The sequence below is a fragment of the Pan troglodytes genome, chromosome 8 (genome assembly GCF_028858775.2).
Source record: "Pan troglodytes isolate AG18354 chromosome 8, NHGRI_mPanTro3-v2.0_pri, whole genome shotgun sequence".
In the NCBI taxonomy this organism is placed as follows: Eukaryota; Metazoa; Chordata; class Mammalia; order Primates; family Hominidae; genus Pan; species Pan troglodytes.
In genome coordinates this window covers 83,784,308-83,799,665 of record NC_072406.2, presented here as the reverse complement: position 1 = coordinate 83,799,665, position 15,358 = coordinate 83,784,308, and the positions used below count along the sequence as shown (strand labels likewise).

Below are 15,358 nucleotides of genomic sequence, written 5' to 3'. Positions count from 1 at the left end.
AAACCCCCACAGGCCTGTGAGGCAGGGGCTGTTATCTCCATTTTACAGATTGGAAAATGGATGCTTAGAAGGTTATGCAGCTGGTCAGTGGCAGAAGCTAAGCCGAGGCCACCTACCTCTAGGACAGAGCCACCAACAGAAATAGAATATGGGCACATGGGTGATTTTAAATTCTCTAGTAGCCACAAAAAAGAAATAGATAACATTAATTTTAATAATATGTTGTATTTCACCCAGTATATCCAAAATATTACCATTCCAACATGTCATCAATATAAAACATTACCAGTGAGATATTTTATCACCTTTTTTTGCACACTAGGTCTTCAAAATCCTATGTGTTTTATTGACAGCACATCTCAATTCAGACTAGCCGCACTTCAAGTGCCCAGTAGCTACATGGGCTTGTGGGCAAATGCATTGGCCGGCACAGCTAGAGGTCACTACCATGGACAGCGGCTCCAGAGCCTGTACTCTCAACCACTGCCCTGTGCTCAAACAAATAAAGGAGGAAATGAATGAATGAGTCCCAAGGACCCCTGGGTCCTGCTTGTTACTTGACAATTCATAATCCTTAATATTTTATGGCCCTTTAGAGTCTCTCCAGCACCCTCTCATCCATGTGTGGATTATTAACCTGGTTCCATGGGCGAGGACCACAGGGTTGAGAGGTCGAACATCTTGCTCAGATACATTGCTGGCAGGTGGCACAGCTGGGCCTTGAACCCACAACTTCTGACTCCCAGTTCAGTGCTCTGTTGGGGGCGGTGAGTGCAGCTGCCCCTTGAAGGAGGACTGTGGCTGTCTGGCAGAGGAAGGATGAGGCCAGAGGGGGTGTCTGTTGAGACCACAGGCTGGGCAGTCCTTTGGGGATGGGAGCCTGCAGAGAACTCTGTTTCGGTCAGGCCCCCAAGAAAATAATGCCACTTGTGGGTGGCAGGGCAGGCACAGGCTGAGGGAGCAGATGGGGCCCATGCCAGGTCCTCTATGGGAACTTGTCATTCTCAGTCTCAGTTTGGCCACAAAGGGCTGAGAACAAATTGATGGCAATGGAGCCATAACTTAGCGCTGAAGGCCTCTTTGTTCTTGGCAAAACAGAGGGGTCATTAGTAATGGGGAAAGCACTGGTGTGCAGACTTAAATCCCCACAGCTGTGGGGCTGATAAACAGCCTGGAGGGGACAGGGCCTCAGGGGACTGGGCAGGTTAACTGTGGGCCATGGATCCATTGTGAGCTCAGGCCTGTCTCCAGCCACGTGGGGCAGACAGGCCTCACCCACTGCAGACAGAGCCACCACCAGCCCAGGCTTCTGGGGGTGCCCCAGAGACTCAAGTCACCCATGTCAGTGACACTCAGGACTCTCCATTTGGCTCTGCCCACCCCCTACAAAGCCCTTAGTTCTTTCTTTCAAAGGAAAATGGTTCCTGAGCAGCTAGGGCTGGGGCAGGCCCCTACTGGGCACTCAGGGCAAGCTTGGGGCAATCAGCTGTGAAGATGCCCTCAGGGTGACAAGAACCATCCCTTCTGCCTGCTTTCCAATAAACAGGCACTGGCCAGGCCACCCAGGAGAGCGCTGTGACCAAATGTCACCAGAGAGGCAGGTGTGTGAGATGGACCCTTGGCAGACAATGTTCTTTTCAGCCACGTCTACACTGGTGGAAAGAAGTAGAGACGAGGCCAAATCCTAGCCTGCTGTCCACCTGCTCCCCTGGGGACAGTGCCCTCCTGCCCATCAGCCTGCTTTAGGCTCATGCTGAGGATGGCTCTCAGGGAGACTGTGCCAGCCCAGGGCCACAGAGAAGGGGGTAGGAATGGGGGGTGGGGGCAGCCCTGTTGAGCCACCCTTACCTACCTTTCTTACCTAGGTAAGAAAGAGCAGGGCTGTCCTTTGCTCAAGGGGCTCATTACCCAACAGGGGTTTGGGTGAAGTGAGGTGCTGACAAACACCCACAAAATAGGTAAAGGAAGTTCTAAGGCCACCCTGCACGTGTTGTTCAAGTGGTAACATAGCAAGGATGGCAAATATTTGTCAAACAGTGGCCCTATCCCTTGCCACATCCATAGCAGACTCTGCCAATTGAATACTGCACTCACGAGCCTATTTGGCTCCATGATCCTCTGCAGGCAGCCATTACCAATCAATCAAAGCTGGCATGTGAGAGGTAACCCATTTGTCATCCTTTCTAAAAGCCCTTAAGACACATCTGTGCTGGCAGTGGGAATCCTATAAAGCTATGCTGAATGCTTCAGGCCTTCCAGAAGTTTCTGCCTCCTGCCCTCGCCTCCACACACATCCCTTCCCTGTGGTTTCAAATCCTGGGTCTCCCTTCTCACCCTGTTGTTTGTACTTGGGAGCCTGTCCCAGGAGATTTTGCCCCTGGAGATGCTGCAGGCAGTTGTGCCCGGACTCCAAGCTCCAGAGTCCAGCCCAGACACCAAAGGCTTAGCAGCTTGGATCTCCAGCCTCCTTCCCCAGAAGGATAGAGTAGAGAGGTGGGTCTGGCTGGAGCCATCTCTGAAGACTGGAGAGGACCTAAGGGTCTGGACTGGCAGCCTGGCACCCAGCATGAACCTGGAATGGGCCAGCGCCCTGGAGGATGGGCTCACAGGGTCTCTGCAGGAGTTCCCATTCTAAGCATGACCTTGAACCAAGTCCTGGCTCTCTTCTCCCCACCTCCATCCAGGCTGGGGTATATCTGGAACCAGCCCGGAGGCTGTGAGCACATAAGAGACACGCCCCCACCCAGCCCAGCACCCCCTTCCTGCTGCCGCTCTGTCCTGGCTCCCCAGCTCCATCACCCAGGGCTCACCGGTGTTCCCTCAGTTCTCCAGCACAAGCCCCTGGTCACTGGGAGGCTCCTGCTCTGTGTCTCAATTTGCAAAATTCATGAAGAAGATCAGCACCAAGACAGGCCTCCCCTTCTGCTCTGCCCACCTAGAAAGGGCCTCGATTCCCAGGCAGGTCCTGCCTTCCTGCAGAACAGTTTCCTTCTTGGGTCTGGCTTCCTCACATCCCCGTCTGAAGACTGCCTGCACCTGAGCTGCCTGGGGTGCTGTGAGAAAAGACCATTCTTGGGCCCATCCCAGACCTCCAGAAGGAGAATCTCCATGGGGCCCAAGGACTTCGTAGTTTTGGTAGGAGCCCCGGGAGATTCTTGGGCATGCTGGAGTTTGAAAACTCACTCCCCTAGAGTGACATTCATTCATTTTGCAAGTACATATCGGGGTTTACGCTACACCAGGTCCTGTGCTGGACACCAGAATGATGAAATGGGGGAGGGGGTGGTGCACAGGCCCAAACCCATGTTCCTGCTGCCAGTCACCACCTGTGCTGGGCTGGGAGTTGCTCCGGGTCCTGGGGTTCCCTGGGCTTAGAGGTGCAACAATAGTCATGTCAGCAGCTGCGGGTCCCAGGGAGCCCATGACACCCCTGGTTTCCTGCATTGCCAAAGACATGAGGTGTCTCCCTCCTACTAGCTAACCCCTAGCTTCCCAAGGTAGCATTAGCTGCTATCTGTAGTAATAACCGCAGCTAACACTTACGTGATACTTTACATACGTTAACTAAGCCCTTTATATGTTAAATCATCTGACCCTTACATCACCTTGAAGTAGGTACTCTTGTTGCTCCAATTTTATGGAGGTACAGGCAAATTGAGGGACAGAGACCCAACGAAAATGACATGGCACAGTAGACTCCATCCTCCTCCATGTTCTTGATCACTATGCTTTGCTGTCCTGAGCTTTAGGGGCAGGATGCTACTCCAACAATGCCACTCCCAGTTCTGGGGGTGTGGGGGTATGGTAGGGAGAGGCAGTGGGTGGAAACTGGCCTGGTGGCCAGATGTCCTTTCGGCCATCAACCTGGCCTGCCTGGATACACCAGGCTGACCCTTCACTGACTCGTGGGTTGGGCAGGGAGGCTGTGTATGGCATGTATGGGGGGTGGGCAGAGCCAGAGTCTGTGGGCGAGCAGCCTGTCACCACATCCTCAAGGCAACCTTGCTCTAAAACCACCCAGCCCTGGGACAGCCGAACAGAGCTGCCATTTGTCAGTCTTTGGGTGGGGCGTGGGTCAGGGATCCCATCACCCGGAACCATCTCTGCTGTCAGTCACTATTCTGCTCAACCAAGGCAGCTGGGCGGCAACGGGGCCGATGTTCCCCCCTGCAACATTCCAGATGCGACATGAATTCTTAAGGGTTGGAAATGTGAAAAGAACATGAAATCAGCTGAAGTTGCAGCTCCGTTTGTTCTAAAACGATGCTAGAACTGCCACCTTTTCATCAAATACGAAAAGAAAAAGACAAACCCAGAGCGCTGGAGGAGGTTAGATGGGAGTCACCAAAGTCCCAGGCCCAGAGCCCCAAAGTGCCCAACCGTCTCAGACCTTGGACAGCGGCACACGCGCCCACCCCCCTAGTGCCCGCCAAGCAGCCCCTAGACAGCTTAGCCTCTGTCGGCTTCCCAGCACCTCTTCTCCCTGTTCCTCCTGCCTTCACTCGGTCACCTTCCTGGCCCTTTGGCGAGGACTGTCCCTGTAGTCAGGTCTCCTACCCTGTCCCACATGCCCGCAGACCTCTCCTTAGCCCTCAGAGCCTGAGATGCCTACTGGCTCTCCTTGGGTGGAGGACAGAGGGGTGAGAGGAGAGAAGGGCAGCCTTCTGTCTTACCTGAAACGATGGTGTAGCCAATGCCCCGGGGACGTCCTTTATCCTGGTCTATGGCGGTGATGATGCGCACCGTCGTGCCCTGGGCAGAAGAGAGGAGGGACTTGAGTTTGGGTCCCCTGGCTGCTGTCTTTCTTTGTAGCTATCATGGCACCCACAGCTTCCCTCCCCAGGCTGATCCTGGCTGCAAGGGCAACCCAGGAAGTAGATGCCAAGGGCTCAGGCATCAGCTGCCCTGGGCACACACTGCAGTTCCCAGGCAAACACCCTAGGGTCCACGGGGAGGCCAAACCTTACCGATGTTATCATTCCCCTTTCCCCTTCCCATATCCCATGTTCAAATGGACCACCACGGAAGAACAGATGAGGAGCATCCAGCGAAGAGACAAGAGATCTGGTCTCAAGCTCAACCACCCATCACGTTGCTGTGTGACCTTAGGAAGGTTGCTGCACCTCTCTGGCCTCACTTTCCCTCCACCTTAATAAGAATAACAGCAAAAAGCCTGGGACCTTGTTTTCACTGGGGTTTGAATAAAGGAGAACATGGTGGCTCAACTACTTTAGGGATGAAAGCATAAATCATGAAAGCAGGTATCTCGGGGGATGACGGTGGCAACTCAGGAGGCCGCCATGGCCCTAGGAACCATGGCCCACACAGCGCTGTGCCTGGCAATTCCTGCTTGGAATGGCTCTGCCCACACCCCTACTCATTCTCTCTGCAGCACTGATGGAGAAGGGGCAGGAGCTGGAACTAACAGTATGGGAAGCCAGGGGAACGCGTTCTTGGGGAGCACAGCCTATGGCATGAAGTCAAGAACATCTGAGCAGACAGCTGCTATACGCATATGAGGAGTGCGAATACACATATGGCTCACATGGAGAAACGTACAAAAAAGGGGAGAAGTCCACCTGGAGGAATTGGCGAATGGTCGTACAGATGGCAACATTCAGCATGGGTCATGAAGCATGAGTAGGAGTTTGCCAGGGAGAGAACATGAAGAGGAAGGTGCTCTGGGCAGAAGGCAGAGCTCAGGCAAGTGCTTGGAGGCATAAGACTGTCCTAGGAAGAGATCCTGGCATACAACTGGCACATTCGAATATCAATTGATGGGTTGATTGATTGACTGAATAAACAAACGAACAAACAAGAGTTTGTTTAAACCTTCACAGAGCCCTTAAACCTTAGGGTGGAAGGTCACCGCCACCACTCGCTGAGTCGCCCCTTGCCTGGGGCAGCCTTTACTTGGTTCCCCAGGTCCTATCACACCATGGCCAGTGCCAGCCATGCCTGCCCACCATGCCTGCCTGAGGCTCTGGCTCCAGGCCACAGTGTTCCCCTGGGTGATGGAGAGCAAGATAAGCCTGTCCCCACCCCCTAGGGAAATGTCAACCCTGGCATCTGCATGGCTAATGAAGGGCTCTTGTGTCCTCGGCCACTTCCCTCCACTCACTGTTTATCAGCAGGAGGCTGAAGCCTGCGCTGCACCCCCACCCCCCTCACCTGTGCAGAGGCTTGTTCCCTGACACGCACGCCCTGCGCTCTTGTGGGGCAAGCTACCCTTCCTCTAACTCCACCCAGTCTCGCTGCCATGACACAGCAGGGGCACCCCCCACCTCACCCTCCCCAAGCACTTGTATCCCTTCACAGCAGTTGCTCCGTGCTCTCCTGGCCTGCTAGGATAACTGGACCTGAGGCCCACTGGATCACCACCCCAGAGAGTCACTAAGCAGTACTCAGGGGCAATTGCATGTCCCAGACACACATGCAGAGCAGGGCTAGGCCAGGCCTGGGACAGTGATCCTCAGGGGGAGACACGAGGGGGCTGGTGCAGGCTTGTGCAGAGGAGACCTGGCGACAAAAGTGCCCTCAGTCCTCAGAGCCCGTGCTGGGCTCCTGCATGGGGCTGCCCAGAGGCCCCCTGGGCGGGCAGGGCTCTGTGGAGGCCAGTCGGTTCTCCAGGACAGGAGGACAATGAGGACTCTTCCTAAAAGAGTCATACCCGAGCTTCTACGAAGCAAGCTCTGACAGGCTCCTGGCAAAGTTCGGGGTTTCATCTTTTTTTGGGTAAATAAATCCACTTTTAATAAAACCCTGAGCTTTTAATACAAGTGCAGCCAGAAAGACTGGAAATGTTATGAGAAGGAATTAACAGGGAGGAATGGGGGCTCCTGGGAGCCCACAGCTCTTGTTTCAGAGGCTCAGTGATTATATTTTCAATATACTGAAACTTATTTCCAAAGACGGGGGATGGAGAAGTGCGGCTGTGCTCGGCCCGGAGCCGACCCTGCTCCCAAGGGCACACTGCCTGCTGTGCTTCTCCAGGGAGCCAGTCCAGCTGGGGTGTGCGCCAGGGTGCGACCTGCCAAGGGCTTCTGCCCTGCACAGGAATCCACATTTCAGGGAGTAGGAAGCCTCCGAGAGAGAGGCTACAGTGTGCAGGCCTGCAGGGGCCCCGCTGTTTGTAATGGGAGGAGCAGAAAAGCACCACAAGGTGGTTAAGGGTTTGACTCTGCTGCCAGACTGCGTGCGCTCGAATCCTTTGAGTAAGTTACTTATAACCTCTTTCTGCCTTGTTTTCCCCATCTATAAAATGGGTAAAAATCACAATCCCCACCCCTCAGCAGCCAATAAACGTGAAGCACTCAGAAGAGCACCTGGCACATGGCGAATGCTATAAACATGATTGTTACTATTTATTTGGGCCTGGAATCGCTGTGTGCATCTGATGACAACTCAGGGCCTCTTTCCAGAAAATGCACATCCACGTGGATTTTTCCAAAGAATTTCAGCAAATTCAGACTCCCCAACACCCCATATTAATCATCTCTACCTAGAGGCAAGCGGCTTTCTGTGCATTGTGAGGACAGCTAGCAGCCTCCAGGGCAGAACTGGCACTAGTGGAGTGTCTATGATGTTCCACTGTGTGGGGCCCCCAGCAAGGTTCTCCCTCCCTCTCTTTCCTCACATGGGGGTATGTGTGAGCAAACCGAGGCTCAGAGTGCTCAGGGATTTGCTGAGAGTCACAGGGTGCAGTGGGGGGTGGGGTGGAGGGAGGCGGAGGTGACTGGGGAATGGAGGGCAGTGTGGGGTGTGCCTGGGGGACCCCTTTGCTCTCTGGAGGAGGCAAGGGCTCAGGGCTCTGCACCCAGTGCATGTGCCAAGATGAGGAGGGGGTGAGGTGTGAGAGGCAGCCCCAGCGTCTGAGGCCCGGGCAGTGGGGACACAGTTGAGAGAAGCTGGACTTCTCTTCCCTCTGTGGCTTGTCCCCTTCCAAAGATGCCCTCGTCAGGAAAGCCGTGGACACAGGAGCCCAGCTGGGCTGTTCCTGGCCTCAGGGGCCCACGTCCTCCTCCTGCTCAGCAAGCTCAGCCGGGACACCCCCTACCCCATTTCCATGACGGGATTAAGGACTTGAAAGGTGAACGTGCAGCTTGCTTCAGGAGTAGGAGGCATCCTTGGGGGAGCAGGCTGGTGGGGGCTGAAGGGGACTTCCGATGAGAGCTGCCACAGCAGATTCTGAGGTAGCAAATCCTATTTCTCAGTCCTTAATTTCAGTCAATTCCAGTCAAAGGGCTGATAGGCATCGGCTGGCAGTAATTTGTGCAGTTTATCCGCTCTTTTCACCTTCTATCGGCCCTTCACTGACGGGCAGGCCGACATGCTGCTGCTCGAGTGAGGAAATTAAAATCTGATGCAATAATCCCAAATAAGAAGGATTTTATTAGGTAATATATACACTTTAGATGAGGCATGCTAACCTGATACGCTGATAGGGGGAGGCATACATGCTGTGAGCCGCAGATAAAGAGGGGGAGTTGGGGAGAGTGGGGAAAGGTCCGGTGGGGGCCCCGGGGCAGCAGAGGCAAGGCTGGGAATGGGGGTGCTGGGGTCCTCTGGCCTGGGAGGCAGAACAGGCCAGGGTGCATCTCAGCCTGGGCCCGGCCTGGGAATTGCTGCGTTAAATCAGGGTTCTACACTGTAAAGGGACATGGAGGGCCCAGATCAAGGCACAGAAACCAATTAGCAGCTGGGAAGGATCAGGCTGGCAGTGCAAGGGAATTGGCCTGCAGGAGAGAGGCTCTGCAAGAGGCGAGGGAACCTGAGAACTCCTCAAGTGTGGAGACTGGAGGAAGGGCAGAGATGTGTGGACACGGAGGCAGATTCTGTGGGCCCCGGGGGAGCCAGGCCAGGCTGGAGGGTCTGAAACCCTCAATGCACTGCCTTTTCTGGCTCCCCCAGCCCAGCCATAAGCCAAGCTGTGGGGCTCAAACCTGCACCACCCAGATCGGGGGTCTAGCAGCTCCCTGGGCATGGGCCTTAGTGCCCTTGTGGAGACAAAGGAACAATACTGGTGAGGCAAAGAGACATCAAGATCCTTGCGTCTGAGAGAGGAGAATCACAGCATATGCCAAGAAATGGAGCATCAGGAGACCGGAAGCTAAGGAGGGCAAGGCTCTGGTTTGCTGAGACTGAGGAGTTGCCCTAGCAGGGGCCTGTGGGATCACCTGTAGAGCAGAGGGCATGGCTTAGCATGGGGCCTGCACATGGGACCAGCCGCATCAACATCTGATGGGTGCATAAAAGGATGAAGTGCAGACCCAATGGACAGACAGCTCAGAAATCTGCAGGTCTGAAATAAAAGCATGCAAACTTAGCATTGCACGAAATACTAAAAAGATACTAGAAAAAGACAACCTAGGGGTCTCAGGGGACACTCACACCAAGAACACACCTCTTCCCAACTACAACGACTCTGAAAGGAAGCTGAAGCTGGGAGCCCCAACCCAACCTAGCTACTGTAATTGACTGACCAGGTCACTGCCCAGCATGGTTTAATGTCCGCTAATTGGCAGCACTTGCTGTGTGTTTTATGTGCATTATCTCCAACCGTTAAAACCCTAAGGAGAGGGAGGCACCACTGCAGGCACAATTATCCCCCTTTCCCAGTGAGGAGCTGGTCAGGAGGCCGTTTGACTCAGCCAAAGTGAGTACGGCAGTGCGGGACTCCTCTGAGCTCCTCTGGCTGCCCAGCCACCGCCATGTTCTGTACTTCAATCTAGTTGGTCTTGGGCATCTTCCCTGCACTTAGCTCTGGGCATGATGCCCTGGAGACCCAAAGGAAGGATGAGATCATGTCCCAGAGACTCAAGTACCTTGATTACTGGGGGCTCAGAAGTAACCCACATATATAGGTAACATTACAGGCGAGACTATAATTAAGTGGAAAATTACACAGCATAGAGAGAGTTAATTCTACCAGGGTTGAGGGAGAGGAATTGCTATCTCTGGGACAGATAGGGAAGAAGCCAGGGAAAAAATTATAAGAAAGGTAGAGAGTGAACTGGGAACAAATGGGTGGGTGGACTTTGGGCTGGCGACAAGAGCAGGCACAGGGGCGGAGAGGGTGCAGGATGGTGAGTATGCTGGTCTGCCCAGGGTGAGGGTGCTTGTTCATTTGTCCATTCCATTACCATCTCCTGAGCACACACTGTATGTTATGCCCACAGCAGACCCTGTCCCTGCTGAACTGCACGCTTCCAGTCCTTCAGGAGAGCAGAGGTGGGGCAAGTTGTTCAAGAGTGCTGACCACTCAGGAGATGTCCAGGGGCCATGGGCAGATTGTGGGCCCTGCCTCATCTGAAAACAGCACATCACAGCTGACCTGATGCTGAGAAGGTATCGGCCTGGCAAAGTTGGGCTAGGGGCAGAGAGAAAGGGGGCTAGGAAAGTCATGGGAAATGGGCTGGGCTGTGCTGAGAAGAGACAGCCTTCAGTCTCAAAAGCAGGGGCTCCCACTGCCCACAGAATGCTAAGAAAGAGAAGGCTGGGGAATTGGGGGCATTGATCTGTCCCCCTCTACTCTCAAAGCAGCTTCAAACACTCAACAGTAGCAGGCCGCAAAGGATCCTGCTTCTTAGAGCCTCCCTCCACACCTGTCCCAAGAAGGAAGTGGCCAAATGCCAGTCCCATACACCAGGAGACTGGGGCCTCATGCTGTGAAGGGAGGCCAGTGGCCAGGGCAGCCATGGTCTCCAAATGAGGGGTCAGGCCCAGGAGCACAGCCTGCACCCCAGTCAAGGGAAGCTCACCTGTCACACTCAATTCTGTGAGCGTGTGCAGGGATGCGGGTGGGGCCCTGAACGCTCACGAGCCTTAGGCGGGTGCCCCACTTTGCTCCCAAAGCTGAGTCCTTCCTCTAAGCACACTGAGTTCTCTCAAAAGAAGGGGCTCATTTTTCTTTCCCCAAACGCTGTTCCCTAAGCTAATGACCAGGGATTGACTGCCTAGGGGAGGCGCATTTTTCTAATTTTTCCACCCACAGCCGGTGTTGCATTCAAGTTTGCACAGACGCACGAATGGTTATGAGACTAGCGATGGCTGCCGTTGCCCGTCTGGCCCACAGCTGAGCAAAGCTGCTCCATCCACAGCCTTGCAGAGGGGGCCGAGGCATGTTTTGTCCTCTAAGACACCCATGGGTAGCCGATCTACAGGCTGGTGACCTATGACCTTGCAACACACCAGAAAAATCAGGAGCCTTTCTTGGAAACCTGGACTTAAGAAATCCAGAGACTGGGCATTAGGGAGGGCAGAAGGAGCTGCAAGCTCGCAGGGAAGAGCCGGGGCCAAGAGGGCCCTTGAAGAAGGGCAGCTGCCACCCTCTCTGGCAGTGCTCATCAGCAGAGAGGGACAGACTGACACGGCAGAGACACGGCTGAGCCACACTGATGTTCTGTGGAGCCAGACTGAGTCCATTCTTCAGCGCAGGCTGAATTTTGCACGGGATCCCCATCCCTCCACATAAGTCTGTCTGAATGGCTCCCCGTTACTTGCCCTGGAAGCCTTTGTTCTTTGCCACACAGAGCCCCTTGGGTAGAGTGAGAGGGTGAGGAGATGGGCGTGGTGTGAAGAGTGGCTGGGGTTTCACTGTGCCAGAACACTCATCACTGCCACGCACAGGGACTGCGGAGGAGCCAAGGAGGAGCCCAGCCCACTAACAGGGCCCATCCCTAACAGGAGCTCAGAAGGAAGTCCCTCTGAGAAGGGACTTCTGAGAAGGAAGGGCCAGGAGTCTTACCGGAGGAGAATGCTCGTAGATGTTGGTGCTGTAAGGCAGGTTGATGAAGATGGGGTCCATGTCCTGGACGTCTGTGATGATGATGGCCAAGTTGGCCAGGGTGGACAGAGGCCTGGTCTTGTCTTGATCCTTAGAGAGCGGAGAGAACACACAGCCTTAGGTTGAGTGATGGTGGGGACACTCACACACATATGTACACACACACATAGACCTGCATCGTGCAGCACATAAGTGCAAACACATGCACACGCACACACACACCCATGCTCTTGCACTCCAGCAGGGAAGGGCTTAGTAAAACGAAGCTTAAGAATTCTAAGAAGCCATGGTGATTTCTGAGCTGTACAGGAAAACACAAACAGCATCCCCAAGGTCCAGAGGAAGGCAGCTTATCCAGTGTTACAAAGCAGGGCTGGGGTACAGCTAGACCTCCAGCCCCTAGCAGCCCAGGCCTGACTTCCTTGGACATCCGGTGGTGGGATGACCAGCTTGGAGTAGATATGGTGCCGCCCTGAGCTCCTTTGCTGAGTTCAGCTGGAGGTCACCACCCCTCTCTGTGCCCACTTCCTGCCCCCACTCATCCCAGGGCAGCAGGGGATTGACAAAGATGGGGACTCCTCAGAAGAAAGGCCACAGAGGGGATTAATCTGGCACCTGTGTCCCTGCATTCATGAGTCCCTTGCTTTGGGCTGGGGATTTACTGGTTCAGTGACTTTTCCCAATCCAACCAGCAGGGGGAGCTCCAGGGTCTGTGACATCTGGGGGACTCCGAGAAAGACTCCTGAGAGGTCACACAGGCCATCCCCCTGCAGCCAGGCGAGCAATATTTAAACCGTCAGTTGGGAATTTCATTGTATAAAACCTCACCAATGCATCTGTAGTCCCAGCTGCTCAGGAGGCTGAGGTGGGGCAATCACTTGAGCCCAGGAGTTCGAGGCTGTTGTGCACCAAGATTGCACCTGTGAATAGCCACTGCACTCCAGCCTGGACAACATAGCAAGACCCCCATCTCAAAAAAAAATTTTTTTAATGCTTGGCAAGAAAGAAAACTCCAAATCTATCTTCTACTGTTTAAGTAGCCTGCTGCAACTGAATAACAATAGCCAGCAATAATAGTAACTGCAGTGCTTTGTACAGATGACGTGGCAGCCACTCTACCGGGCACTTCACTCGCATCTGTAGTTATGATGAGCCCATTATTCAGATGAGTTAACAGAGACTCAGAGAGGCTGAGTAACTTGTCCACAGTCATACAACTTCTAAGTGTGTAGCCAGAACTCAAACTCAGATCCTTTCACATAAAAATTTGCCACTAACAGTTTTGACTTGGGGCTCTAACATCAGTTCGGTCTCTTAATTTGCTGAGTAACCTCAAATGAGTTCTTTTTCCCCCTGGGAATCTGATGTCCTTTTCTGTGAGATGAAGGGGCTCAAGTGAATGACTTCTAAGGCCCCTCAGGCTCGAACATTCTCTGAGCTAAGATTTGAGGAGTGACTGTCCCCAGGTTAGCTCTCCCTTGGTTTGTCTGGGGTGACTTGAATGAAGCAAGGCATTCCTGGAGTTCCAAGAAGCCTGGTGCCTCCTCCTGGCCTGCAGAGATGGAGCTGCTGTGCCTAGGAGAAGGGAGGGCTGGTTGTCTTTAGGAATCCTCAGGGACAGCCAGTGAGAGGGTGGGAGGGCCTTTAGGGATGGGAGTGGGTGCTGCAAGGGAGAGGAAGGTCTGGAAGCAGGAGGTGAGCAGAGAGGTTCTTGGCAGGCAGCCTCCCAGGCTCCAGGACTGGGGCCCACACGGCAGGCTTGGGCACTGCCCACGGGGAGAGCTCCCAGCTAGGGACCTGAATGACCACCAGGCACCCAGGGCTGGAGTGGGGAAGCTCAAAACAAGTCCCCTGACCTCTTGGACAGGGGATGCCAGTGGCTCTGATTTGCCATAACCAGGCTTTTGCAGGCAGCTGGCTTTTGTCTAGCCTGGCACAGGCCCTCTCTGTCCCATACCTGTGACTGCAGTCCTGTTCATGCCACAAATGCCCCTGCCCAGCCCCCTCTGGACTCTGTGGTGGGGAAAGGGGAGTGATCCTGCCAGGCTCCCAGCTGTAACTCTGGGGCCCATGGCTCTCAGCAGCTTGTTCCCAGAGGATGCCTCAATTTCCCCATCCTGGTACCAGCTCAGTGGTGGCTGGGAACTCACGCTGTTGCCCGCAATGCCAGGCCGAGAATCTCCTTCTTTGGGGAAGTGCTCAGCAGCCAAGGGCACAGCACCAGCCCCGAGAAGGACTCGGTGTCAGCTACTCCAGAAGCAAGGAGGAAGCCATCTAGAGAGGGACTTCTAGGGCCCCTCCCGTTCTGCTGCTTTCAAGCCTGATTACTGGGAGAGTAACAGCAATTTAACTGTATTCATCATCCCAGCTTGAGCCCAGTCCTCTTGATAGGCCCCGCCACCCAGATTCTTGCCTGTGCCCAGCTCTGGTCTATTCCCCACGGTCCAAAGCCATTTTTATGGTGGATGGAAATTATACCACAGCGGGCAAGCATCTGCGTGTTTCTGGGCCCTGGTGTGTGCAAACAGTGCGGTGGAGGGGCAGCGCATGTGTGGGTGCCAGGCTGCATGGAAGGTGCAGGCAAATGTGCACAAAAAGCAAATCCTGGGCTTGCATGTCCCCTTGACCTCTGAGGTCAGTTTTACAAACAGCAGCACACAGCTCCTCCCAGGCAACTAACACTTAACCAGGGGAGAAGGAAAGAATGTGAGTGTCACCTGCAGTGACCTCCCCACAGCCACTGGGCCAGGGCCAAACAAGAAGTTCGCATTTCCTGGGTCTTGAGGCCTCTCTCTGCATCTTGGCCAAGTCTGGGGGCACCCCATCTTTCAAAACTGGATTCTGGACCCAGTCCAGATCCAGAGCCTTGGATCTAGAGCCTGTGACCTACCAAGGAGAGCCCCTCAGCGCTGCCGGCAGGCCCCTCGACAGCTATGTGGGTCAGGAGTGGATGCTGAGTGTCAGGCAGATAGGACCTGGAGGGTTGAGAGGGACTCCCATGTTTTTTTGCTCTTGGCGTAAGCTTTGTCAACAGAATCTAAGGGAAAACAGGCCAGCTTATGGCCCTGCTGCCAGCTGATGGCTCCAGCTATGCCCTGAGGCGGCAGCTGGGAGCAGGGAGAGGGGGCAGGTAGGGGGAGGACCCTATTTAGAGTGTGGCTTGCCTGTTCCCCAGGATCTCCCAAACAGCTGGCACAAAGGGCATGCTGCGATGTTCTTGAGACCTGGAGATGTCTAGCCATGGGGCATGGTGGTCAGGGCACTGGACTGAGAGGTGGACAACCTGGTTTGGGTTCTTGCTCTGCCACTACTCATGGGCTGTGTGACTCTCAACAGAGTCAGCCATCAGATGGGATAATTACCCTCTCCTGCCTTCTGCCCTTGACTCACTCATCCTGGAATTCCCAGGGGCCAGCAATGTGCTTGGCACAGAGGGATGATGTGGAATGTCACCACTCTGGGGAGTAGAGCCAGGATGCCTGAACTCCTTTGGGCCCTGCAGGTTGGATGGTGTCAGGACACAGCTGGGTGAACACCTCTGTCCTGTGTCCCAGAGAGCAAGAGGCGCTCTGC

At 54.4% G+C, this 15,358-nt stretch overlaps 1 protein-coding gene across 2 annotated transcripts in view; it reads right to left on the bottom strand.

Annotated features, from left to right (window-relative positions):
* The window catches only part of CDH23 (cadherin related 23), a 419,047-nt gene that overhangs the window by 233,336 nt on the left and 170,353 nt on the right, over positions 1 to 15,358 (bottom strand). For both annotated transcript variants that reach the window (XM_054659691.2, XM_054659692.2), the window contains exons 8-9: positions 11,747 to 11,875; positions 4,674 to 4,752 (exon numbers count right to left, since the gene is read on the bottom strand). In XM_054659691.2, the coding sequence (XP_054515666.2) occupies positions 4,674 to 4,752; positions 11,747 to 11,875 (208 nt within the window). The remainder of the gene's footprint in view (positions 1 to 4,673; positions 4,753 to 11,746; positions 11,876 to 15,358) is intronic.